Raw genomic sequence first — 27,886 nt, forward strand, 5'->3', positions numbered from 1 at the left:
GTGGTTTTGAGTCTAGTGCTGAAATGGCACTTTGAGAAAAAAAAAAAAAAAAAAAAAAAAAAAAAACAAGGATTTTTTCCTATTAATTCAATCTGCCAAGCAGTGAAACCAGCTCTTTAAAAAAAAGTATTAAAAAAAAAAAAAAAAAGGCAAAAAAAAAAAAAAAGGCATTTGGCCCTCCCTCTACGGCCAGCAGTGACAGGATTAAGGGGTAAGAGGCGAAGGGGATCAGCTCCTGCGCAGGGAAGGCCTGCACTGCTGCACTTACTTTGAGAACTGGTTCCCTGAAACAAAACCACAACAAAAAAACAAAACAAAAAAAAAACCAACCCCCCCAAAAAAGCCCCAAAACAAACAGGACAGACACAAGGTTTGTTTCCACTACTGTCTCAGTGTACTTTATTCTCCTGCTGCCTACAGCTGAACAGCCACACAGGACAGAAACAGGTAGCACTGAGGAATGATCAGATTTCTTCCCTCCACGCCCCCTCCCCAACTTCAGGAATGGCTTTTTCTTTTTTTATAATTTTTTTTTTTTAGGAAATCCCACCCCACCTCAAGAAACAAAATAAAAAGAAAAGGCATTACTAGAAATGTGACCCAGGCCTCTCCCTAGTCCGTGCTCCGGAGCTGGCTGGCTCTCCCAGTTCACAGAGCTCCTCCTCTCCTCTCAACACCTGGGATTTTTTATTTTATTTATTTATTTTTTTTTTGTACACTGGTTCAAAGTCGGCACTTCGACTGCAATCTGAACCCAGCACTGAAAGGCACATATCTGATACCCTGTACAAGAGCTATTGTGGATGCTGCAGTGCAGATGGGCAACGAAAGCGGGCTCCATCGTAATGGATCCTAGGATCAGACTGGGAAAAGGAAATTGGGGAAATAAAGCAGATCCTTGCCTGCTTTTTAGGAGAAAAAAAAAAAAAAAAAAAGAAGAGAAAGAAAAAAGAATACTGGCTAAGGTTTTCTACTCTCCCTCCCACAAGCAGCTTTTAAAAATGCCCATGTTAAACTGCAGATTCAAATGCTGGTAGTATCAACAGCTGCATTAATAAAAATGAAATGAAACAGCCTCAAAACCCTGCACCTCCTCCAGTTTTTGTTGGCTTATTGCTGACAATCTAGGATAAGCAAGGGACTATATTCCTCAAAAGCAAAAGTTTCATTTAAGAGGAAACGAGAGATTCTGATCCTTCATGTGAAAATAAGACGTTGCATGACTGGGGAAGCAGTAAACAGCCAATTCATTTCTGAGTTGCCCATCAGACTGTTACTACTCTATTAAAAAAAAAAAAAAATAAAATCATTAAATGGGTTCCCCTTTTACTGGAAAGACCAAGAATACAAAAAGGAAGTATTGGGGAATGTTTGACACCATTTTATTAATCTTCAACTGCAGTGGAAAAATATAACCTTTTACAAGTGCCGCCTTGTGTAAGCTCAAGTCAGTATATATATATTTTATATAAATTTCTTTTTTCCTTTTTTTGTTTTGAAGTGCAGCAAGAGACCAATACCACATTAAATTTGATCAAATAAAGAGCACAAAAGGCCAAGCAGTTTCCAAATGGCATTTTATCAGATTTTGTTTGAACATTGAATTTATCCTCATTTTGCAATCCAAAATATTACCTGAAGTTTTATTTTGTTTTTCAACTCTTTGGCACAATTTTTGTGGGTGTTCTGGCTGCTACAGTACAAGTCAGGAGAGATCTTTCCCTTTGCGTTCTCACTGCCAATTCGGAGCACTTAACTTTTGTAATTTTTTTTTTGTTTTTGTTTTAAGCCTGAAATCTTGTTTGACAATTTATTTCTATTCCCTCTAACGCAAGAGTTTTGTTTTTCCCCCATTTCTACATTCACAGTTGAACAATATTAAGGAAGGAAAGGCGCTTTGATGAAACGAGATCATGAAAAGCGTCACTCGGAACGGGAGCTCTGAACATTCGTCAGTGTTTCCCTAAAATAAAAAGCCCTAAAGAGCGACTTTCCTTTTTCATTTTTTTTTTCCTTTTTTTTTTTTTTTTTCTTTTTTTGTCTTTTTTTTTTTTCCCCTCTTTTCTTTTTTTACATCTCTTATGCTGCATCAGTAGACTGAACTTCGGTTAGTTTATGAAATGCAACAGCTAACCCTTTTTTTTTTTTTTTTCTTTTTTTTTTTTTTTTTTTTTTGGGAAAAGATAAACTGCAATGACTTGAAGTTGAGAATGTGGATACCGCCTCATTCACACACACTCACTCCTAGACTGAAAATCCTTCACCCCCCTCCTTTTATCCCATGCACCGACAGCATCGTGCGGCAAAGGTTACAGCAGGCGGCTGGAGACCCAGGCTCCGTCTCCCTCCAGCAGCCCGAGCCAGACCCCAGAGCACCACAGTTGAACCCAGTTTCCTCTCCTCCAAACCGGCCGTTCCCCTCCTGCGCCGGCCACGACAGAGAAGCTAGTCCTGATCTGTCGGAAGAAGAGACTTGCTCGTTACTCGGACAGAAATCGGTCGTTCCCTCTCCCCGAAGACGGCCGATGCCAGGTTTTCCACGCAAGTCAGTGCTCAGCTCGCTAACAGCTCCGCTGCTGTTGCTGTGGCGGGATTTTCAATGTGGTGTGTTTCAAGCCTCACTCACTCATCCTCTCATTCCCAAACATTCAGCATCCGTGCACACTCCTCACTTCCGGGTTTTTTTCAAAAGATTGGAGATTTCCAGCTTTGGGGGTCTCAGGTGTCATCCCAATGGTAACAGATCTGCAAGCAAAAAGGGTCCATCAAAAAAGAACCCCCAAACACCACAAAAGCCCACGTTTGGGAGGCAAAACTAGCAGTAAGTGGAAAAAAAAAAAAAAAAAAAATTGACTAAAAGAGAAATAACAGGGACACTAGGGATCTTCTCGAGGCGGGGTGACAAAGCTGCAGCAGACTTCTCCTAAATGCAGATACACCATCACGCATCTCTACAACCTGCTCCTTTTTCAAGCTGCCTCAGTAGGATCGTAAGCTCCGAGTATCTCGAGTTGGAAGGGACCCAGGAGGATCATGGAGCCCAACTCCCTGCTCCTCGGGACCACCCGAAACTAAACCGTACGGCTAAGAGCGGCGTCCAGGTGCTCCCTGAACTCCGGGTAGGACCGGGGAGGCAACGGGCTCCGATTGCACTGCCTCTGCAGGAGCACAGCCTCGCCCCCCACGAGCAAGGGCGACGCATTTCGCAGCGCCAGACACCCCTCCAGCCCGATTCTGGCCTCGGGAAAGCCAAGGGGGTCACCGCGTTTCCCCGGTTTGTATTTGTTCTGATACCCAGGACCACAGATGGGGCTTGTTTACAGAAAAATAAACGAGAAGCAACCTCCTAGAGAACAAGGCTTTTGTGAAGCGTCTCTTTCAGACTCAGGAGTTTAGCCAATTTCACAATTATGCAACATGAAAAGGAGGTGGGTGTAATCCCTTACCAAGCTTGATTCTTCAGTTTTCTCAGTTCTTTAGTCGCCCAGGTAGCGAGGGTTTTTGTTTTGTTCGTCTTGGATCTTCTTCCTTCAGTTAGCAGTTCATGTATCATGGGTCTAGCTTCTACTAATTTCAGTACATCTTTTCCAAATGCTGTACACAAATCCCTGAAGAAGAGAGAGAGGCTTGGAGGCTGAGTGCCACAAACAGATGTGCCAGTACCACTGTGATCAGCTCTTGCTAGCAAAAAGAAATCTGACTCACAGCTAACGTCCTTTTTAAAAATGCTGCATATGGTCACTAATTTCAGCAGCAGGAGAGCTGAATGGTTTTCTGAAACTGTGACTAACCAGAGACATCCCATCTCCTGTCCAAAGGCTGATCTCCGCGATACTCCCATCAGCTCTCCCTAAATTCAATAGAAAAAGATCAAAACGCCCTGACCCGAGTTCCTCTGTACCCAAGGAACTGAGGGTGGGGTGTTTTGTTTTTAAGCCCAGGCCATCCTTGAAAAATCCGAGACCTGGAATTTCTCTAACACACATCCAACTGTCACTTCTACCTACTGGTTTTCACCCTGTCAGTTAAAGGCCCTCACCTGCGTAACCACTTCACACCTTGGGTTAAACATCTAACACCAGACTGTAAATACCCAGAACTGATGTTAAATACTTCCGACAGTCATAAAAACTCAGCTTCAAATATTTCTATCTATCTACTGAGCGTGCTGTCAGCTGAAACAGGATCGGGATGCTTACCCTATCAGTCCAGCAGCACACGCCACTACTCCGTCGGTGTGATCCTCATCTCCAGCAATGTGGTCAATGTAAGACAGAATAAATTCTACTCTGGGCTGCACCAGCATCACATCCGCTGAAAGAAAACAGCTTTATTACAGCAGGGTGAAACACAGTTCCCGTTTAATAGTCTGGTCTTTAAAAAGGATTCCAGCGTCCCCCAAACCAGGCAGAATCTGACCCCCGAAGAGCTCTCCGAGATAGGGAGGGGAAAAACTGCCAGAGGAAGAGGAGAACCATAGCGAAGGGCTTTAAAGCCATTCCCTACTCATGGCAGCAGAGCATTCACTCCCACACAGAAGGGAATGAACAAGGATACGCCTTATGATAACAACTGTGGAACAGCTTGTCCGAGCGGAGTTCTCCCTACCTCCCTCTGTCCTGTCAGGCACAGAACCACCACAGCAGGACACAGTACTCACGATGAACGTTTTCTTGGTCTCCTTTCAATCCTTGGATGATGCCGGTGTAAGCTTCCAGGCAGCCCTCCCTCAACTCATTCAGGTAATCCACCATGTCGTAGTCAGACTGGAAGAGCAGCAGGAAAGCACACTTCAGCAACGGCCCCAGCGACACGAGCGCAGCCCTTACTCCTTTACGATTTCAGTGCAGCAACTGGAGGGTGCACCAGTGGCTCACCTTATCAACCTGCGCTTGGGAAGCCTGCTGGAGGGTATTCAGTACGACATCGAGGTACTTCTTAAATTCTCCTCCAATGGCAAGGGCAATATCGCCAAACACTGAGAGAATCTGAGGCTTCACAGACCTATGAACATTTTCATTCTGGAAGAGATTGCAGCCCCATTACATTCGGTCGCACTTCCTTTTAAGGGGGGAGGAGCTAATAAATTAAGATGTTTACTTGAAACGTAAATCCTTACCCCCGATAAATTTGGATTCCATTCAAATAGTAAGCAAGATAGTTGTCAAACATGAGATCTTCAGAGCATGCCTAACACTTCTGCTTCTCCCACCTCCCACTTTCTTCTCAGTGTGCAAGCCAACTGTTACTAACTGGCTAATGAGAAGGTAAACACTCACCCCCAAGTTCTCCAAGAGCAGCTGCATAACCTCATCACAAAAAGGCAAGATGTTGGATTGCAGGGCTCTGCACAAGTCACCAACCAGGCCCACTGCAGCCAGACAAACCTGCAAATAGAACAGCAAGTAAGACACCCACCCAGTGAGTCAGTCTTCCACACTCCATCCATAAAGCTTCAGCTTATTAAAGCACTAAGTAGTGGTGAGAGTCTGCTGCCAGTAAACCACCAAGGATAACGACCCTCGTATAGCAGCTGATGAGTCCCTGCTTCGTTAACCATCTACCTCACCAAGCTGCAAAGAGCTGAACTTGCTTCACCAAGAGGGAGGGCAAGAGATCCAGAAGCCAAAGTGACAGGTACTTGGTCCAAACAAACGCTACCCAATTCAGCAGCTGGGCGACCTAAACATCCACCCCACGGTGAGTACCAGGACTTGACCTTCTAATGGAAATTCACAGCCAGCAGCAACCTCTTTCCTCATCAAGGCCAACTAATATGCAGCCACTGTGAAAACACAGGTGTCAAGTCAATGAAGGCCTTCTGTTGAATTTAAATAGGAAAGAGTCTAAATTTGTACGTGCAGCCAGTAATTAGAGAAAAGTCTATGGGGTTCCAATTTTGGTTTCATCACCAGAAGCTGTGCTATTTTACAGATCCACACCTGCCAAACTCAGCATCTGTGAGCAGTTGAGAATTTAGAGATTGTGAACACAGGGCTGCCTGGTTTGACCTCTACCTGGTACTCCGCATAGTTCTTCAGTCCAATGCCAAGGAACGGTTTGAAGGCATCCATGTACTTCAGAAACTCTCCACCTAAGACTGTGCATGGAAAATATTCCGGTTAGAAGAAAAAAATCCCAACCTATAACATATTTGCTGGAGTTCAACAAAAAGAGAAACCCACCACATTATATTCCACCCAAAACCAGTACCTGTATGTTCCACAGAAGCACAACGAACTCAGGTCTCCACTAAGCACCACACAGAACCGAGCAGTGAAATGTGTCCATCTGGACTAAACAGACTCAAAAGTGCTCAATTCCTCGCAGGCCTCTGAAGACAAACAACCCCCTCCTGTGCCCAGAAAGGACGTCAAGATCTTCCTGACTGCACAGACCCATCGGAGGGAGGGGGCCATGGCAGCACCCTTCAGACAGGGTTTGGCAACGTTACGTTGCTTTGCATCAGCTGAGAACTCTACCCCTTTCCACCCTGCCTTACTGCCATCACCGCTGTAACAGCTTCCTTTTGGGAACAGCTGCTCAGCCTCTTCAGAGCCGTGCAGTTCGAGCAGGGCACTCTTCAGTACGTTTGTATTTAAGCAGTATTTGAAGCGAAGTATTTCTGCTCTTCTCTGCCAACTCCTACCTTCTCCAAACCACTCGCATCACTAAGACCATGCATGCAGATTTACCCATCCAAGAGTGAAAAGGCCTTTGTCCCAAGGATACACACTTTCATTTTCACTTTCTGGTTAGCTTGCAATGAAACCACTCAGCCTTCTCATTCAGCTCCCAGCTTCCTTGGGCAATCCCACTAAACATTCCCAAGAGCCATCAGAGGGGTACCCGCCAAAGACCAGCTCCCCAAAACATGCTTGTGTCACAAGGAGCTACTCCAAAAAGCCAAAACTGACTCTACTGCACTTAGGAGGTGTCTTGTGTTCTCAGAGCAATCAGGTTTGTACTTCTACTGGAAACAGGTCCTGTCACCTGCTCAGGCCCTCGCAGGCTAGCCAGGGTTAACAGCCTCAGGAGAAAAGGAAGACTCAGATGAGCTTCTCTACACACCGATCTCTCTGCAGGCCCATTTCTAAATCACACACAGCTTTTATCAGAGATAAGGCAGGAGTTTTAGGCAATGAGGTTACCTACAGACTTCCAGCAGCACCTCAACTTTCACACTCATTTGGCATCAGAGTGTGATCCCAGAGCTCCAGATGATGCCACAGCCACCACCTTCTAAACCTGAACCATGAGGCTCAAACTGCCCGCAATGCCACAAGCCAGATTTTATTTTACTTCACCCATTCCGACCCACTCTAATGCTCATCTTTGCCACCGTGATTTCTTTTAAATGCGAACAGTGACTGTAAATCCACCACGGACAAAACACCACGAAGCAACCATGGGTCACAGACAGCAGCAAGTATGAATCATTAAGATAACGTTAAATCTGTCCTGCAGCAGCACAAAGAGATCAGGTTCCCATTGTGCTGGGCACTGTACAAAGTAGCACTAGGTTTGGGTTTTTTTTTTTTCCTAGCAGAATTTGCATTGTAGCTACGTTATTAACAGAAAACAAACCATCCATTCACGAAACACAGTCTAGCATAACCAGCCAGCCTCAGCTTCGCAGGCAGATGTGGCGAGATGTGCGGTCACAACCATACCTCAAGCAAAACCAGGAACTAGCAATATTTTTCACCATAGAGTCAAAAAGAGAAGGAAGCAAACCAGCTCTGTTCCAGCTCTGCCTGCCCCCAAACACAACCTCGCCCTGCAGCGCAATACCGACCTTCTACCAGGGTGCTGACTGCCATCAAGGCATCCTCCTGCACGCCTCCCGAGCCCGCCGTGCTCTGGAACATTCTCAGCAGAGATGCCATCACTACGTCGGAGATCTGCAAAGCATCCTGGTGCTGGACCTTCCGGAGGACGTTCTGGGTGGGAATGGAGAAAAGAGGTTGTAATTGCTTCCATCTACGCAAGGCTGGATCGTGCCTTTACATCCTCTGTGCTAACTCCAAACGCTCGTGACCACACTGGGCTGCTAAAAAGGAAGCCGCTGTTTGAACTCTGCTGCTGTAAAAATAGCTTTGTCAGTGCAAGTGCAAAGTCCCATTCATTTTAGCTGCATTCAATTTTCCAGCTACAGAACAAGCTGAATTTACCTTTCCTGCTGCATAGGCTATTCTCTGGGCTCTCCATTTGTAAGCTGGCATTAAATGTGACCAGCCCAAATTTGGCCCTATAAAAAAAAAAAAAACAACCCTTTTCCATCACAGCAATGTGACAGCAATCTCTTACTGCCAAGTATGGGTTGCACATAAGCTTTGCTTCTAAACCACAGAATTAAACTTCAGAAATTCTGGTTGTTAAACTATGACAGAAGCATGTCCTTACTGCTAACTGCAGTTAAACCTCTCCTACTCAGGATGAATGGAGAATAAATTAACATACAACCAATGCAAAATACGTTTATAGGAACATATTTAGCACTGAAGTGTTTGAAAAGCAGAACTGATTTCTGGAGGGAGCAGAGGCAGCCTTACACACAAGCAGAGCAGGCTGGGGAGCACATGTGCTCTGTTATCCAGCACACTGCAGTGAGCAGCAGGGCCAAGGAACCACCCCAGATAAACACCTCTGCCCTGCTCCTGCCACAGAGTTCTGACTGTCCCTTCCAGCATGTGAACTACAGAACACAGCTTTGATGTATCCTATTTAAAATAAACTTGCATTTCCTATGAAAAGACTGATTCCTTAACCTGCAGAGGGAAATAATTATTTCAAGTCTGACTCTTCAAACTGAGTCACTCCAAAGAGATTGACTTTGACTGTTTAAATAATTGGTCTCAATCTTCTCGTTCCTTTTAAATACTAACAAATATTTTTCCTCTGCCACATGTTTATAACTGTATTTCCAGCAGAAGAGAAAAAGTAAATAACAAAGTAGTGTATCTGACTATGTAACACTGAAAAAAAAAAAATCACCCTGCTGATTTTTACTTAATGGCATTTAATTATCTGCTGCGACTACTGTAAATACTTAAGGTACAGATCTTGCAATAATGAAGAAACACACATTTACAAATTAAAACTAGCAGTTTAATTCCACCTGTACTACACTTCCCACAGACAAAGCTGTCCTGAAAGATCAGAGATCACACTGTGCCAAAAGGAGAGATTCTAGATACTGAAGTCTCCCCAGTAAAGCCCACCATAAGGACAGATTATTCTTATCTACCAGTTATTTGAAAAATTACTCTAAAAATTGGAAAGAAGTAACAGCTGATGCTATGGGCTCTTGAATGAGAAGGATGAAGTTAATGATTGCTCAAAAGAACCTGGAGACAGCACTCAGGAGACCTCCTAACCTTGCCTAAGAGAACAAGAAGCTAAAACTGATAGAAGCAGGCAGTTAACCTGTGGGTGAGGAAAAGGCTCCTGGGCTAATAGGAATGGAACAATCAAACTGCAGAAAACAGGTAACACTGCCCAGCAGCGGAATAAACCTGAGCAGAGGTAGATACTCTGCTCTTATTTCAGATTACACAGTACTCTGTTACACCTCCAGAAGAAAACGCTCCTTCCTTCTTCTGAGCTGCACACCACAGCTGTGGTGATGCTGAGTCTAAGTCTATTAAAGCAATGCCTTGTCACTGTCAATAAGCTAGGCATGACAGCACAGGACCACCCTTCCTGCAGTGCAAACAGCAAAGCCTCAATATCAAATACCACGTATTTCAGAAGGGTGCTCTGACAAACCTCCTGAATGGTTTTAGGGGGAAAAAAAGTGGCTGTTTTCAGTGGACTTTGTAGGAGTAAGCAAGGAACTGAAATGCACTAGTACTCCAAGTCACATGGACTGCTCATTACCAGATGTTTTAATTTCAAGGACACTCAGTGCATTTTAATTAGTGCCATTTTAAATAAGAACACCAACCACAAGAGGCAGATGAACAAATTAAAGCCGTTATTTTTTTTTTTTTTCTGTGCCAACCAAAGTGACTGTTCAGCCTGTAGCAAACATTAACAGCCAGTCTGAAAGCAAATACAATCTTTAACATGTCACATCCAGTGTTCTTTATTCACATTGCCCTAAATTTTTCAAGTCATACTCTACAGAAGCCTTATGAACCTTGTATCACCTCCCACATGTCAGCTGGGAGACAAGATGCAATTTCCTCTTTCAGATCTCATAAACAGAACCAAGTCTCCATCCTCGGGGGCACAGAACCGTCTCTAAAATCACCTCTTCCCCATAACCACAACACAGGAGCCAGGAACTTACCTGTAGAGTAGCACAAAGAAGAGACTGAAGATCATTGAACTGGATTCTGTCGGAAGTGCTCTGGATATGAGACTGGAAGAGAACAAAAACCCCACGTGTGAAAAGCCTGCATCGCAGTCCACGCAAACCCAGCAGATTTGACAGCACTAGGAGTTGCAGAGATTCAATTTAAGTATTTGCTTCCTCAAATTTCAGAGGAGAGGTACTGTTCAGAAGCCTTAGATTTTGTTTGGTAGCTAGGTAATTAACACGTTATTTCATAATATATGCAGTCAGCAACAGAACTCATTTTCCTACACCAGATGAAGCCACAGCACAACGGCAACATCACACCTACTTGGTCTCCTTAAACCCCTTTCTGTACGGGGGGTTTAAAGCCGGGCTTTACCTACCTCCATCTGCAGCACTTGCTGAAGTCGCTCCATGATAACCAGGGTTGTCTTTTGGACAGCAGGGTAACAGTCCTTGGCACTGTTTTTCACTATTTCCATCAGAGATTCATATGCAGAACTCCTCAAGTTATTCTGGTGTCCATCAGGCCTGTAACAGAAGGAATATATTTGCAGCTCCCAGTGCTTGCTTAGAAACAGATTTTTTTTTTTTTTTTTTTTTTAGTAAATCAGCAACAGCTAAATTTTAGTGTTGTGACAAGCAGAAGCACTTGCGTTCCTGTATTCCCAGACTGGAAAGTAAATGAAATTTGTGAAGCCACTTTTGGAACATTTTTTTCATTTGCTATTAATAATGACTTCCAATATCTTCAATCACTAGCAGCAAGTATAGGAGCAGAAAAATCCTCAAACCCACACATTTCAGTGTGCTGTTATCCTGCCTGGGAAGAGATGGTCTCAAGAGGTGAGCAGCATACATTACTACCCCTGACATCCCTCCGAGATGTTGATGAGGGTGTTAAATTTGAAATAAAGACAGCTGAGATCTATGCTAAGATGACTGATAGGCTTCGGAGCCTTGAGCTAGACACTACACTTCTGGTTGGATGTAAATTAGACGGGAAGAGTTTAGACTTTGAACTGTTCAGACAGGGACACCATTTAAGAAGAAGTACTCCTGCAGCAAAAGGCTTCAACTGACGATTGAACTGATCCAAGGATTGAACTCTGAGCTGTCAAGATTTATGCAACCTTCAAGGCAGAATATGACTTCAGCATTACCTTTATTTTTGCATCTGCAGAACCGAGAAAAATATTTTGCCTTGGCTATTTATATTTCAACTTAGTTAGGAAAAGGGCAGTATCTAGCCTAACTAGGTCCTTGGCTCTTCTGGGAGTACCTAGTGTTAATGTAAATGGATGTAACGTTACAGCAACAACCATGGCATAAAACAATCACAGTAAAATGAACTGTACGATACACACAGATTTCTAATTATGTCTTGCTGCAATCCTAATTATTCAGTGGCCTTGTAGCCAACCTTGAATATTGTACAAAGATGTGCACAGTCTTAAACTGTGCTCGGAGACTTCAAAGTAAAACATGGAAGAGGCACTCTTGGAGGAAACCCCAGACTTACTAAAAGCAGATATGGACAAAATACTGAGAAATTATTCTGTGTGAATAGCTTTCTTCCTGGGGATTAGCATTCTATATTCCATGTGATACTGAAAAAGCCTGGTTCTGAAAAATACCATTCATATCTAAGCTGCAAGAGAAAGAGGACCAACAGGCTGAAGTAACGAGAAAAGCATATTTGTAGAGCTTAAGCCAGAGTTTAGTGTTACCTATCTGCAGTTTCCAGAAGTTTCTGAACTATTAGCTCAAATGAAGAGGATAAGCAGTAGGTTGCTGGTTCTTCCTGATCATCAGCTACATCTGCAGCTTCATAGGCAGCTTCAGCAAGACTAGAGAAGGCCTGAAACACAGAAGAACCATTCCTATTACTCAAATGAGTTGACCCTCACAGGTCCTGAAACATATATTCCAACAGTTTCCATTCTAACAAAAACAAACCCCCTTCTCAAACATGCAGGACTAACAGTTCCCTTCATGAACAGCTAATTGGTTCCTGCACCAAACTTTGGTGCAACAGTGGTAAAAATTTCCAAGACTTTGCACGCGCAAGGCAGTCACACCGTCTGCAGCCAAATGTCTGCACCGTGTTACTGGTCTCAACGACTGGTAGCTGTCAAGAACCAAACTGAATAAAGGCAGATTGCTTGAACCTCGCAGGGTATTAACAGATTCTACCCACTATCCATCATCATCATCATCATCACAAGTTAAAATCCTGGTTTAGACAAGGCTGCGGACTGCTCAAATTCGCGACTGCAGAACAATTTTAACCGCTCTGAGAGACAGGTGGATTAGAAGAGTTGAAAGCCTTCTGATTTTCATTTCAATCTAAAAACATATAGTAGTCATCATCTTCAGAAGACAAAAGCCACAGCTACATGGACTTTTGCCAGGATCAACGTGTCGGGAAAAAGCTTCCGTGCTGACTAGAAGTCTTCAAACCTCTGGAATACTAAGAGAACAAATTCTGTCATTTCTAAAACTTGTTTTGACATGCAAATACTCATCTCCAGCTCAATTATTATTGAGCAACTCTCTTAAAAGGCAGTAAGGGACACATCCTCTTTACAGTGAAAGATCAGATATGCTACTTGGTAGTAGACATGCATCAAGACGACGATACAACTGAAGTTAGCAAACCAACCCAAGGGACTGCAGCTCTGTTAAGTGAACAGAAAAAAAAAAAAAAATCTCATGCTCCTCAATTTAGTTCTGGAACGGCTGCAGAAGCGGGCTTAGGTAACGGGAAACAAGGCATCTAGTCTTTCCTGTAAGCTTAAGAAGGCAATCCAGCTGCCCTCAAGAAAAAAAGCTAAACCCCAGCATGGCTTTTCTAAACAGCTATCACACCCGTTATCAAGGATGGTTTCCATAGCATTTTCAAACCAAAGGCAACTTCTACACTCAGTGAATATCAGCATTTTTGTCTTTCAAATCCACTTCTTCCTTTACTCTTTTCTACCAGAGCCACAAAGCAGACTTGAGAACACAGTTAGCAACAGTTGTGTGTGCTGGGTGACCAAGCCACGAGTCATCTCTGAAATCCATTTAAGCATGTGGGTATACATACGTATGTGTATATTCATATATATGCATACGAGCTGCATTCCCCTTGCTGATACAAACTTCTCCCACGTCCAGCAGCAAAGGGACTGCCTTACCCAGCACACGTTGGAGGCCACTCTGGGCTCAGCGCTCAGGCCCTCCATCAGACACTGCAGCAGTGGAGCGAGGTAAATGTCATTGATGGCAGCTTCAGGAAGCATCTCACAGATCCTGCCCACGGTCCAAGCAGTCGTGTCTCGAACCACAACACTGGGGTCCTTCATTAGTTCTATTAAAGTTGGCATTGCCTAGAACATACAGTCAGGAGAAAGATGTGATCATATGCAATATATGGAAATAAGGATGTGCCACTGTTAACATGTTCTGTACAAGTTAGCGATAGATTGGAGAGGGGGGAAGAGTCTAGATGCAGTCGGGCCACTGTTCTCACATTCTAAGGTTCACAAAGTTATTTCCCAGGGGGTAAGACTGAGGCATCCGGAGTCAGGTATTCTGGCACGTCCCTGTGAATGAGCTGTGTAACCCAGCTACCTGCCCTGGGCCTACCAAATCTCTCTAACACATGATTAAAAGGGGGTACACCCTTTCGCTTTTCCTCAGATTAAGAACAATTGCAAAGCAGGTGTCGTCCTCAAAATAAATCAGAAAGTTTTTGCGCCAAGAAAACACGACGAATCTTACCTGTATGACTAGTGGTTTGAGCTGGTTAGGCTCTGGTCCTTCCAAAATGCACCCAAAAGCCATCACCGCTGCATCTCTGTATCGCCAATCTGGATTTTTAATGTGTTCTTTAATAAAGGGCAGCACATGAGGAACAATGTCATCTTCACAGCAGGTCGCCAGGAGCATGAGGCAGACTCCTGCTGCTTTGCAGGGGTTCCAGTCGTCGTCATCATCGTTTTCATCCTAGGAGAACAGCACCCCTGGTCAGTCTGGGGGAAAATATCCCTTACCACTCACAGGCGGTGGCAGCCTGCTGGATCTACTGCTAGTAGCATTGCCTTACTACCAGGTGTTATATTTAGAAATAAATTCAGGTCTGGAAGTACTAGCTACATCTCTGACAGAGAGGCAACCTGAGTTACTTGCATCATCTGTACCTTTCTGTCCTGGTGCTAGGCTGCTAGCTCTTTACTGACGCACCTACAGTAGCCTCATACATCTTCCAAACTGCTTCTCTCTCATCTAGGTTGAGATTGCGCTCCTTTGATCCACGCCATCGCCTCGCAGAGTGGCCTGCTGTACCAGTTAAATAGCTTCTTCCCCCCCTCCCGCCCCCGACTGTTAGCTCAACCACTTACCAAATTCCTTTGAAGCTGTGTACCTGTGATTCTCTTATCCTTTTTATCTTTCCTGTTTTAACAAGCACTTTAGAACCTCCTGCAATTTAACTCTCCGCATCCAAGCGGACAGTGGTACAAAACAAACAGGGAAACAATTCCCCGGATTCATGAAGAGCACCAAGCATTTTCCCAGTTCACTGCAGTAAGCCAAATGAACTCTGTCCTGTATGGCTTAATTAACAGTTTTATTTTATAATTAGACCTGCTGTAGCAAGTGATTCCATTAATTTTGATTAGACTGTGAAACACAGTCCAAACAAATCCCTGTGAAGTCTTATTAGGTACTAAATAAACATGGACTTCGCAGTTCAAAAAGTAAAGCTTAAGAATTCCAGAAATTGGATCTCTAATGTTGCAGAGACTGTATATTGGTCTTAATTTCACAAACATTTCATTAGGAATACAGATAACTATCAAACCTCTTCAGAAACCACAAGTACAAGCATGTGTTAACAGAATTCAGCACAAAAATGACACTGCACGCAGTCTCACAGTCTCAGCCCTACAAAACGATGCATCATTCAAATCAGAGTGGTGCATGATGTCTCATCACAGACCAAGGACTGCCACTACGGGTGCTCCGAACAGCCCCACTGCTAAAACCCCCCCGAGGGCACCTAAAGCACCTCTGGGACCAAACGTATCAAGAAGTCGCCTATGCAAGGGAGCAATGACCACCACTGACAATTTGCTCCTGCACTGCACAGCAGCACCGCTGTCCCAGCATTTGGCAGCAAGCATAGCACATCTTTTTTGACATGCAGCAGGGATTTTGCAAACCCACCTGTTTTGTTAACGTTTGTGTCAGAATTGGGACCAAATACTGTAGCGCTCCCTTCGCGTAAAATTTGCTAGTGTGCTCTGGAGGCCTTCCTTGCTCTGCTGCCTAGAAAAAAAAAAGTTACAAAATGATTCTCAGGGGCTAGAGAGGCATGAGGTCTGAATTACGAACTCCAGAAGATACAAATTCTCTTTTGCATGCCTTCTCCTTCACAACACAAACTCTAAGATACCATAACACACAGGAACCTCAAGGACACCCTGCACCAGTCCCAGTTAAATATTCAATAAGCAAGTTCACTGTGCCATTCCATACACATATAGAGCCCTGCCTCAGATAGCACAAATACAAATATTTTCAGTTTCCAGTTACATATAATTAACAACTGACCCCAAGCAGAAGCAGCAAAAGGTCTCTGGCATACAAACTAAACCTACGTGCTGCTGACTGTCCTTTTATCCTTGCTTTTTTGGGCATTCAACATAAATATATATTTAGCTACTTTTAAAGAAGGATATGATTCATCTAGAGCCCTTCAAAGTTTAAGCTATTATTGATCTCTACAGCTAATTTATGCAAACAGCATCTGCAGGCAGAACAATACCCCAAATTCATCTCCAGCCCCATCCATTGTAAGGAATGATTACTTTTATTCCATGCCATAATTTTATACTTAACTCATAAATAATGTATTACACAGAAAGCGATCAATCTTTTTGCGCACGGGGGCAGGACTAAGTCCCTCATGCCTGTAGCAGACCCCAAAATCTTACACGTCAGCGTAACAGAGTCCACTAGGCCTCCAAGACAGCAGGTAATTCAAGAAATGCTCTCCCTTCAATGTGGTATGTGTATCTCAACAATTCAAGATGCCATCCTAACGGAGCAACAGCTCAAAGATCTTCACGATACTGAGAATTTTCAGGTATTATACTGTGCCTAGTATACATGCTTAACGTGCATTTCAGTTAACCCTACAGGAGCAGCTCGAGTTGACTTTTGAATGCTAAAAAGAAATCAGGTGACTGCCACATACTGTTTGCGGAAAACTAGCACTTGTATGTCACAGTGTGTTCTCATCAAACCTGTCAGAGAATCTTTATCTTAAGTAGTTTTAATTCCAGCCAGGCTGGCATTAAAACCACTTTTCTCACTTAAAAAGACAGTTCATCCTAATCTAATCCAGTAAGCAAAAGGAGTTATATTCGAGCTACATTAAGAACTTTTTATTAGGCTACAGAGCCTACAAAATAACCCAAATGGTTATTAAAGGGAATTTCAAATGGCATCTCCTGTGCAACCTTAGCTACAAGCTTTGCATTTACCTTGAACAACAGAATAAATTAACCATAGCTGAGCCCTGCTAGGACAGCTGCTACTACCCAGGCTAGCTGCTGAAAACTAAGCTGGGTACCACAACACTGTGCTGATGTCTGCAGCGCACCTAACGCCCGGCATCAAACCAGCCCCACGGGCTTCCTGCAGCCTCAGGTCTCAACTCCTGTCACAGACGCACGTCACATCACAGGATGTCTCATCACCAGCCCGTGATTGCCACGCCAGGGGCTCAGCCAGGCTCTCCCGTGCTGTTCCACTTGGGAGAACAGGAGGACTTTCAGCTGGGCTTCAATGACGCGAGTTCAGCATTTCCAAAGTGATGATGGATCATGGGCATTCGCCGCTTTTCAGCGGCCACTTGTGAGCTCACCTCAGACGCCTCTATAGCCAGGTCCATCTCCTCGTCACAGACGTTTGACCAGAACTCTATCCCCTGTAGAGCCACCTCGTCTATGTCACTTTTCATTGCTTCAATAGTTATCTTTAGAAACATGAAAGAAAGGAGGGGAGAGAAGGATGTTGTAGCAAGTTATTTCTCCTGAAGTACGTGCCCCAACTTCTGGACAACAGGTACGAGATTCAAGATTGTCTGAAATCAGATGCCACATTAGAGTTACTGTTCTCAAAAACAATCTCCTCATTTGGAAGTTTATCGGTTGTCAGCTCCTCAGGGGACTGCAGAGCAGGTCAAGCAATCTGCACTGCCCTGACTTTTCGAGTCTGAAACACCTGATGTTGGTTTTACAGATTCTGCTAGGAGAGGGATTCACAGCATGCAGTCACAGCCAAAGAAAGAAAAACAAATCAGGAACGTAAGAAAACTTTTCCTCTTGGATTAGGACAAAGCAGTACAGGAAGATCAGACAGCTCTATATGAGAAACCAGTACTCACAGCAAAAAGCGCAGGACCCATGTATGTCTCCATATACTGATAATAAAGGGACATTATCTTCACCAAATTCTGTAAGGCAGCCACTCGTACCTGTCAGAGTAGAAAACAGATGAAAGACGTGACCTTTCTGAGTGCTTTGAAAACCACAGTTGTAGCCTACACCACAGATTAATAACCCAGCCTTGCTGCTGATTTAGTTTACTCCATACCCAATACAGTCTTCCACAAGTCGTGACCTATATACTCCTAGTAGTTTACTACTTACTTCTAACTTTAAGTACATAACTCATTTTGTTTGAGTATTTTTACATGTGCACAAACCATTTAACATAACACTATCTCATGTACCACTTTTCAACTGTTTGTTGATGCCAGAGGTTATAGCCAGCTTCCCCAGAAAGGTGGAGTGGCAAATCAAGAATTTAATTTCACTCACCCTTGTATCTGGACACTGCGTTGCTTCACAGACTACTTGCATAATAAAGTGCCTTTCGGACTAGAAGAGAAATAAAAGAACATTAGAACTGCCTTACAACAGCTTTAAGGTCTTTGCAAGCGTTCCTATGGAGGATGCATTTTGAGTCTGGACTAGTACAATCACTTATGCAGCACTTCTCTTTAGAAGTCTAGGTTACTATTTGCTGCAGTATTTTAAACCATTTTTTCACCAAAATGGGAATCCCAAGCTTCCATTTTAAAAAGCGCTTAACAGGCTGTCCAGAATAGAAAGATACAGCAGAACTAAAGACATTAGCTTTACGGGGGGAAGAAGAAAAAAATCCTGCTGTTTCCTGAACTATTTCAGCAATTGCTTCAAGAAACACCAAAACTCAGCCAAGACATAAAATTTCTTGAGGGGTAGTACCTGGATACTTGCATTTTAGTAGGAAGGAACATACTTTCGCCCAGGCTATTTACAGTACTGAAGCCCAACAGAAATACAGACCAAATGGATCACGCACCCCCTATCTCAAATTCTGAAAGACTCTAGCTGATCCCCATCAACATCCACTGAATAGTTGAATAGGGAAAGGTCTCATTAAAAGACCTTCAATATTAATTCCATCTTCCCCATACTCTCCCTGGTAGAGACCTGGAGGATAGACTTAATCCAGGAAAAGAAAAATCAATAATTTCTTTGAAAAGACTCTCATTCTGAGGCCCTTATTCTGAAGACTCTTACAGGCCTTCCTCCCCCAACAATTTTCAGAGGCAAAGTTAAATCTGGATTGCTGCCACGCCACTTGAAAGAAAGTGCTGATCCAAGCTTGTACTCTTACAGCAGCACTATAGAGTAGAGTTTGATTAGGAAGCAGAGCATCTAATAGGCTAAACTCTAAGGTCAGTTCAAATTTATCCAAAAAAAAGTCAATGATGCTTCCTTTCCATTGATGAATCTCTGAAGATTTCTGTATTTCAACAACAGTGTTTCTGCATTACAACAAGAACATACCGGATTTACAGCAATGAATCCAAGTCTCAGTTGCAACATAATTATGCATCAAAACTCAGCGTGGTGCATGATTTCTCATCACAGACCGTGGATTCAGCCCTTGCATTTTAGGTCAAGAATTGTTACCCCCTCACCTCTTTGTCAAAGTTTGCTTTGGTGAATTCCAAAGAGTTCAGGAGTGCATTAGTAGCTGCTAGCTTCACATTGTTGCTGGGCTCTTCCTTTCTCATTCCCTGGATGATGGCTGTCAGGATCTCATTGGATTTGTCCTGAAGCTGCTCTGGATCCTAAAAGAAGGGTTGATAAAGGTATTTTCCAGCTGAACAGCTTTCTCCATACTTTGAAGTATCCTCTAAGTTTGATCCTGAAATCTACAAGTAGAAGTTTTACAACATGAAGGCCGAGACACCCTCTGTTCACTGGGAGGACCAGAATGCAAGTATGAGGAATTCGTACACCATTAAGGCTTTACAGCTTCTGGGACAGGAAAGAGAAGACTGAACTGAGACCAAATACTCCAGATACTCAAGTCTTAAATGTCAAATAAACTTCACCTTTTCAAATAATAGGCCAACAAGCTTCAGACTACTTCATTCAATTAGCAAGTAAAAAATTTCCAATTCCTTTATGTACTGGGCAGAGGTTTACACCAGAAGTTGTGGTTGAGACTTTTACTGATGAAGTTGCCAAGCTTTTATAGATGTAAGGCAAAAATAAATTGTCTGAACCAGTAGCAAGGACAGGCAACTGTTAAGCAGTCAAGGCTTAGAGAATAAAACTGTGAACGCAGACTACAGATTAATTTTAATTTGTGGCAAATTTAAAGACTGCAAGATCCCCAAGTAACAGTATTAATTGCTACATTGGAATCTATCCAGCAGTAGATTCCCAAACTATGGTCACAAACTGTGTCACAATGTGACTGCAAACTACAAAACTCTAAGAGGGATCTTGGTTACAACATACTCAACTGGCAAGCCAGGGCATCTGAAAATCCAGAGGTCAACAATACACACCACCCAAAGAAACACATTCAAGCCTTGCAGGGACTTGACACAACCAACACTTGACCTGGAACACCCCCCTGTACAGCTCTAGATTTCCTCTTTTATTTCATTGACCCTCCACGAGGCAACCAACCTTCCCAGTGAAACCAGTGAATCCCCTACAGCTTGATGAAAGCACCAACGATTTCTCCTTCCACCTCACTACCATAGAATGGTTTGGGTTGGAAAGAATATTAAAGCCCCCCCCCCAGTGCCCCCCCCTGCCCCGGGCAGGGCCCCCTTCCCCCAGCCCAGGGGGCTCCCAGCCCCGTCCAACCTGGCCTTGAACCCTTCCAGGGAGGGGGCACCCACAGCTGCTCTGGGCACCCTGGGCCAGCGCCTCACCCCCTGCACAGGGAAGGATTTCTGCCTTAAATCAAATCTAAATCTCCCCTCTTGCAATTTAAAACTGTCACCCCTCATCCTACCCCCACCCCCTGACCCAGAGTCCCTCCCCACCTCTCCTGCCCCCCCTTTAAGCCCTGGGAGGCCCCTCTCAGGGTCCCCCCGGAGCCTTCTCTTCTCCAGGCTGAACCCCCCCAACTCTCTCAGCCCGGCCCCCCAGGGGAGCTGCTCCAGCCCCCCCAGCATCTCCGTGGCCTCCTCTGGCCCCGCTCGAGCAGCTCCGTGTCCTTCTGCTGTTGGGGGCCCCCGAGCTGGCCCCAGCACTGCAGGGGGGTCTCCCCAGAGCGGAGCAGAGGGGGAGAATCCCCTCCCTGGCCCTGCTGCCCCCCCTGCTCTGGCTGCAGCCCAGGGCACGGGTGGGTTCTGGGCTGTGAGCACACGGTGCTGCCCCACGGGCAGTTTTCCCCCCACCAGCCCCTCTCCTCGGGGCTGCTCTCCAGCCACCCCTCGCCCAGCCTGGATTAGTGCTGGGGATCGCCCCGACCCACGGGCACGGACCTTGCCCTTGGCCTTGTTGAACTCCATGAGGTTTGCACAGGCCCACTTCTAGAGCCTGGCCAGGTCCCTCTGGATGCCACCCCTGCCCTCCATCATGACCCCGTACCACACAGCCCCGTGTCACTGGTGATCTTGCTGAGGGTGTGCTCCATCCCACTGCCCACATCACCAAAAAAGATGTTAAAGAATAGAGGTCCTGACACGGACCCCTGAGGTTCAACCAGCAATATGCCACACACACACGCTCCAAGGGATTGGGTGGCACCAAAACACCAGCATCTAATTTTGTTTTTCAGCGGTAGGTCAGACAGCACACAGGGTTTTTGCAAGCAATTCACATCAGATACTTGATGCAACACACCGTGATACTACAAACTACACTGATAAAGCAGTGAGACCTTTTGTAGAAGGCGCCTGAAAGAGCTAAACATTCTTGCCCGGGCATCAAAAAATTCCTAAATTAAGAATAAAGGGACTCCTCATGCAAGATGAAGGTAGTTGTCAGGTTTCCCCAACACGGAAAGGGATCAAACACTTATCACCCATCTGTAACACTTGACACAACCGGACGTTCAGCTGAAGTTTTAACAGCACCCCTTGGCATCGTATGACCTCAGCAACATAGAGACTCAAATCTGCACCTTAAGAAAGATGACCTGGATTTGTGCTGTGAAAGCAGGTCAGTCCTTTCAGACACCATCCTTGTGTGTTTACTGCCCATCGTTCTGTCAGCAGAGAGACATCCTCCGGACAAGCACTGAAAGCCACAAGGAAGCACTATGGCCTACCAGATACAGAGGTGTGACAAAGGAAAGGCTGGAAGAGGAGAGGTGCTGGAGAGAGGGGCCTGCATTTCAAATACACTGAAAATACACTCACGAAAATTTAAAATATTACTTAAAACACACACATGGTAATACTTAAAATACACTCACGATATCCTGACAGATGTATCCAATGGCCTCCAGCGTCGACTCTTTCATGTGCTCCGTGCTGTGCTGATTCGTAACGTTCGCTACCAACTGGGGAATGAGTTCGGGCCACTGGTTCATGGGGATCTCGGCACATGCGATGCCAGCCACGCACTGAGAGGCTGAGCTGGGCCTGTACGTTTCTGTACCCAGCGTCTGCAAAACCTGCGAGAGAGATTAGCAGGAGATGGTTTGATGTCAGGGACCAAAGAGAGACGGGCGCTGGCTCGCCACCGAAGCCTTCACTTGATGTTATTCCCTTCCCAATAAAGCACTTCGCTTGTTCTGCTTTCTCCCGCTGCAAACGAGGCCACGACCATGGACAAATCATGTTGGAAATGAACTTGGCCATGGCTGCCCCTTTCAGGAAGTGAGATACAGCTGTGTGATTACACATACTTCTACCACATCCTTTAAATCCCATACACAATGCTATGCGCCATAACGCGCAACAATGACTCACTGAACAATTCCTCCCCGCTTGTATTATAAAGCAAAATTGCGAAAGCTAAACAAACTGTGGTTCAAAAATTCCCCCCAAATGCCAGACCGTTTATGCCAAGATAATCAGAATAGGACTGAATAATTTTCTCTCACTTTAATTGCACTCAATCAGAAGAATCATTTTTTTGTATACATCAGTACAATTTCTTTAAAAAAAATAAGGGAGGGAGGGATACATGTTGCTTTCGCATTTCCAGTTATACATCTTCATATTCCATATATCCACTTAACAAGTACTGTACTTCTAATGTTACTTGACCAAAAACAGTAATAAACTGGTTTGCTCAGCTTCAGTACACAACAACCTGACAGCTCCTGTTAACAGTGTAAGTTCTCCTTCAGCCATCAAGGTAAATAAAAGACTAAAGTTGTATCGTCACCACTCGTCCAGCCTTATTCTGCTATGCACAGATTCTATTAGCACAAAAACATTATATAAAGTGTATGGCCAATTCGCATCAACTACATAACCCTGTGTACATCCAAGTACACTTTTGCTTCCATTAGCCAAAACCACTAAGCCACCAGTTCCGCCATTGCAAGTCCTGAACCTGAACTATCACAGGAGTCCTCAGGCAAATTCCCCACCTGTGTGAAAATTTAAGAATATAATTTCCCATTTGGAACTTGTAGATTTTTGACGGTATTCTACTCTTAAAATTTGCTAGGCCTCATGTAAACTTGTGTGTTCTGACACAAGATGTTAATTTTACAATGGGTTGTAAAACAGCTGAGGAAGCTGTTCAAGGATAAGAAAAAGCAAACACCCAGTGGGGAAGCCAAGCCCGTTAGCTCCCACAGTCACATGAGACTATTCAGAGGCTCCTTGTAAAAGTATCTACAGGTGTGAATTTAGAAGTGTTTGGGTTTTTTACCCAAGTAATTCCACAGATTAAATATACTACAAGCAACAAAGTACCCAAACTAGCACAGATGACATTGCTCGTCCCATGAAAGGGAGCAGCCAGCCAACAGAAGCCTCCTCGGGTAGAAAAGGACAGACAAGACCTTCATCTCTCATCCCCCGCCACGAAAAAACAAGAGCTGGAGAACCAAAAGTCACAAAACTTACGTAGTTCTTGACTTCCCTGCGGGCGTTGGCGTCGATCGCGAGCCATCTCTGCTGGTACTGGGCCTTGATGTCGGGGTCCTTGGAAGTCAGGGAGTTCTTGATCTGCAAGCCGGCCGCCACGCGGGCAACTTGGCTGTTGCCAGGGTTTGCCAGCACTCTGGACAGTTCCACCAGGAAGGTCGGCTGGGGAGAGAGGAGGGCTCAGCACCCAGCCCTGCCCGCACCTCCCCACTAACGGGGTGAAAAAAAAAAAAAAAAAAAACAAACCAAAAAACCAAAACCCAACCACCCAGCAAACCAGACCACGACTCAGCAAAGCTCCTTCTCTACCAAGGCAACAGCAAACCGCTGCCACTGCGCAACGACGGCGGCTCTAGCCCGAGATTACGGGTGTTAAGCTGCTAATTACGACCGCTGGAAAGCGATGTAGGTTGGCATTGACTGTTGGGTTGGGGTTTTTTTTTAGCTTACCTGAGAGACTGTTACCTTCCGTACTCCTGCCTGCTTTAAGTATTCCTTTAAACAAGCTACTCAGGTCGTATGCCAAGATATGTATTTTCTGGATGGATATCAAACATGGCAAAGAGTAACCCTCTACTACTTATTTCCTTGCTTCAAGGCAAACACCCAAACTATAATCTAACACAGGAATTGTTAAAATGTGAAACCAGATGCTCCTTTGGTGCATTACAAATAGGTTTAGAAGATTACAAACTTCCTTCTCTGCAATCAAAGGTGCATAGACATATATGAAGATTACCCCCCACAAAAAGTGCATACGTGTGGATAAAAATACCTGACATTCGTGCCACTTGCTTTTAGTGAGAGCGAGTGAGAAGTGCCTCCGCATTTAAATCCTTTCCTGATTTGACAGCTTTACATTTCAGAGACTTCCGCTGTGTACAAGATGCAGCTAAAGTTTCAGCAGCAGAGCTTTTTCATTTCGTTGGCCCTATGAGGCATTTTGCCTACTAAGAAAACCTTTCTAGGAAATAGTGGAAACAGCTGCACCGTGCTCAAAACCCTTTCACACCAAGCAGGATCTTGGTTTTCCTGAAAACACTTAACATACAGCTATACATAAGCCATTTCTAAAAAGATCTCTATAACAGAACTTAAGATACATACAAAGATTTTTAGGGGACCAAAAAAAAACCATTTAAAAAACTAATTTCACTTTCAAAAGTTCACCAGAAACAGAGTAAGTCCAGTATCTTGGACCTCCCATTCTCTACGACCAAGCGTAGCTCTTCAAAAAAAATTTTCGTTGGGCTCTCCAGCACTCTAACATCTGAATTGCAGAACTTGGAAACAAAAATGTAGGACAACTTAAACTCCTGAGTGTAAGCCATTAGAAATACTCTGATATTTTAATGCAAATAACAAAACTCCTAAACACATGAAACCACTTAGCAACCATCGATATCGCTCACTTTTTATACATTGATCTTATTAGAAGTGAAGAACCATTCAAAAAAAACTCACAGGACAGAATAAAAGCGTTCCTGCCACCCTTGAGAAGAAAATGTTATTAAAATTCAAAGGTGAAAAAGCATCCTTGGATTTCTCACTCAAATTTGAAAAAAAAAAAAAAAAAAATTGGTCTTTTCATGGAGCTTTAAGAATAATTCTAGCTAAAAATGAGAAGCATTACATTAAGCTCTCCAGACTCGAGACTCAAAGCAAATGCAGATGCGTACGACCTCAGCTCCCACACCTACAGAAGTGTCAACGAAACCTCAGAAAAGGGTCTAAATTAACTACGGGGAGGAGGAGGGGATGGGGAAGAACAATCCGCCCTGCGGGTTCATCTCCATGACCTAACTGGGAGATCACTTCCAGCTCTGGGTGCTCGGCTGCAGAACCTCTCGCTCGACCCTGCACCTCCCACCCTTTCCCACCTCAACACCTGCAGCTCCTCCACCCACCCCGCACTGCGGTGGGAACGGCCTTCAGCCCCACAGCCTCACTCTCCTGCCCCATCCTCGCGCAAAGCCGAGTCATTAATTGCCCTCGCAGCCTACCTGGAGCTCTTCAACCCCTGTCCTTCCCCAGGCTGGACCATTCCACCTCCCCATCCCGCGCCAGGGTGCAAATTTTTAAGCCCCAGTATAAACTCCGCTTCCTCTGCTCGCTGCCCTGACCTGGCTCGTGCGAGGCGTGAAGCTTAAACTTAACTACCAAAAAATTGGCGCGTCCCTCAGCTCTTTTAAAAGCCCCAACCCCGGGATCACGAGCTGCTCGAGCACATCGCCCCGAAATACTTGGTGGAACACAGCCCAGGAAGCTTCAGCCTAAACGGGGGGATCTTAAGACTTAACAACCAGCGATCCAGAGAATTTTGACTCAAACCCGACATTTAGCGCAAAGGCTACGTCGATTCTCATTCGGAGCAACATCTCGCACACCTTAAAATGGAGCGACCAAAATAAAGACCGTGTGACTCCCCCAGTTTACACCAGTGAAGACCAGTGGGTGCAATGCCTTAAAAAACAAAGGATGCCAGCTTTGCTTGCGGTAACGCCGCGCTCGCGGCAACGACACCGCTGAAACGCCCGGAGCCAACACCCCCCCCCTGCCCCCCCCCCCCCCCCCCCCGAGACGAGCCGCCCTCCAGGAGAGCCCAGCGCCGCCGCAAACCCTTCCCGGCCGAGCAGCTGCGGCACCGCGCCTTGACTAAGCAAAAAAAAATAAAAAATAAAAAAAATAATAAAAAAAAAATCCCCCAAACCCCGATTTCGCGCCCGCCAGTTCGACTTCCTCACACACCCCCCCTCCAAACCCGCCCCCCCCCCCCCCCCCCCCCCCCCGGCTTCAAGCGCACGGCTGAGATGCGGAGTTTGCAGGGTGGGGTGGGTGGGGTTTCCTTTTTTATTTATTTATTTTCCCCTTTTTTATTTTATTTTTAAGGGCGGTCACGGGGATAACTCCAGGCCCACCTCCCCCTTTCCCACCCCCCCACCCCCCCCCCCGCCCTCGCTCCCTTCGCTCGGGGGTGAAGCCCCTGACCTCCCCTGACCCCACCCCGCGGCGGGTGGGCTCCGGTGCTCCCGCCCCGCCGCCCCCCGCCCGTACGGAGGGTTCGAGACCGATCGGGGGGGGGGGGGGGGCGCCGGGAAGGGCCGGGGAGGGGGGGGGGCGGGCGGCGCCCGGGGCAGCGATGGCCGCTCCCGCACATGGCCCGCGGCCGCTCCCGCAAACCGGCACGGCCCCCTCGGCCCGGCGCAGCGTTCCCATTGGCCGGCGAAGCGGGAGAACGCGTTGCTATTGGTTCAACGCGGCGACCGGGCGCGGGCAGGGTAGGTTGCGCTCTATGGCGGTTCGGCCTGGCCGGGCGGGGAAGGGGGGGGGGGGGGAGGGGAGCGCCCGCCACCGGCCCCGGTCCCACCGCCCCCGGCCCCGCCGCTCCCCCCCCCCCCCCCCGCCGCGGGCTCACCAGGTTCTCGATGGCCGCCTGCTCCAGGAACTTCTGCGCCGCCTCAAGCTCGGAGCGGTCTGCGGGAGAAGAAGGAAAGGTGGAGGAGGGAGGGGGTGGGGGGGAACCGGCGTCAGTCAACGGGCGCGCAGCGGCCCAACGGCCCCGGTCCCTCAGGCGCTGCCCGCGAGGCCTCCCCCCGCCCCGCCGCCCTTCCCCGCCGCCGCCCACGCCCTCCCGGGACCGGCAGCCGCCGCCTCCCGGCTGCGCGGCCCCCACCGGGCCTACCCGCCGCCCGCCCTCAGGGCCGCCGCCCGCGCCCTACCCGGCGAGACCGTCTTCTCCAGGATGGTGATGAGCTCCATGGCGGCGGCGTGGCGGCTGCGGCGCCGGCGGGAGAAGGGAAGGGAGGGAAGGGGGAGGGAGGGAGGAGGGGAAGGGGAGGTGGGGGGGGTGGGGGGGTGGGGGGGTGGGGGGAAGCGGGGCGGGCCGGGAAGGGAAGAACGCCGGGGCCGGCCCCGCGGTGGCGGCGGGGGTGGAGGCGGGTGGGGAGCGGTTGGCGGCGGGTCCCGGTGCTGCTGCGGAGGGAGAAAAAGGTCCGGGGGAGCGGGGCCAGCCGCGCGCGCGCGCGCGCACACACACACAGAACACACAGACACACACAGCCCGGACCGCACCACACACCCCGGGCGGAGGGATACCAGCCGCCGAACCCCGCCGCCCCGCGCCCCCGCGCTGATTGGCCGGCGGCTCTCCAGCGGCGCGCTCTGCCATT

The 27,886-nt window shown here is 46.4% G+C and overlaps 1 protein-coding gene across 2 annotated transcripts; it reads right to left on the reverse strand.

Annotated features, from left to right (window-relative positions):
* Nucleotides 1-371: 371 nt before the first annotated feature.
* Nucleotides 372-27,842, reverse strand: KPNB1 (karyopherin subunit beta 1). Of its 2 annotated transcripts, XM_042787475.1 has the most exons (22): nt 27,437-27,841; nt 27,133-27,191; nt 23,697-23,879; nt 22,085-22,285; nt 19,335-19,487; nt 18,184-18,243; nt 17,748-17,837; nt 17,226-17,336; nt 15,521-15,622; nt 14,075-14,299; nt 13,489-13,680; nt 12,037-12,167; nt 10,690-10,837; nt 10,298-10,369; nt 7,799-7,943; nt 6,018-6,100; nt 5,280-5,387; nt 4,878-5,021; nt 4,661-4,766; nt 4,200-4,314; nt 3,447-3,608; nt 372-2,745 (listed from the first exon to the last, which is right to left on the reverse strand). In XM_042787475.1, coding segments are annotated over exons 1-22 (2,631 nt in total). In that variant the 5' UTR covers nt 27,477-27,841; the 3' UTR covers nt 372-2,744. The 2 variants fall into 2 exon arrangements, with proteins under 2 accessions (XP_042643409.1, XP_042643408.1); XM_042787474.1 differs by lacking the exon at nt 372-2,745 and having other exon boundaries at nt 3,443-3,608; nt 27,437-27,842.
* Nucleotides 27,843-27,886: the final 44 nt, after the last annotated feature.

This window comes from Tyto alba, unplaced genomic scaffold (assembly GCF_018691265.1).
Source record: "Tyto alba isolate M040663 unplaced genomic scaffold, T.alba_DEE_v4.0 Super-Scaffold_12, whole genome shotgun sequence".
Lineage (NCBI taxonomy): Eukaryota > Metazoa > Chordata > Aves > Strigiformes > Tytonidae > Tyto > Tyto alba.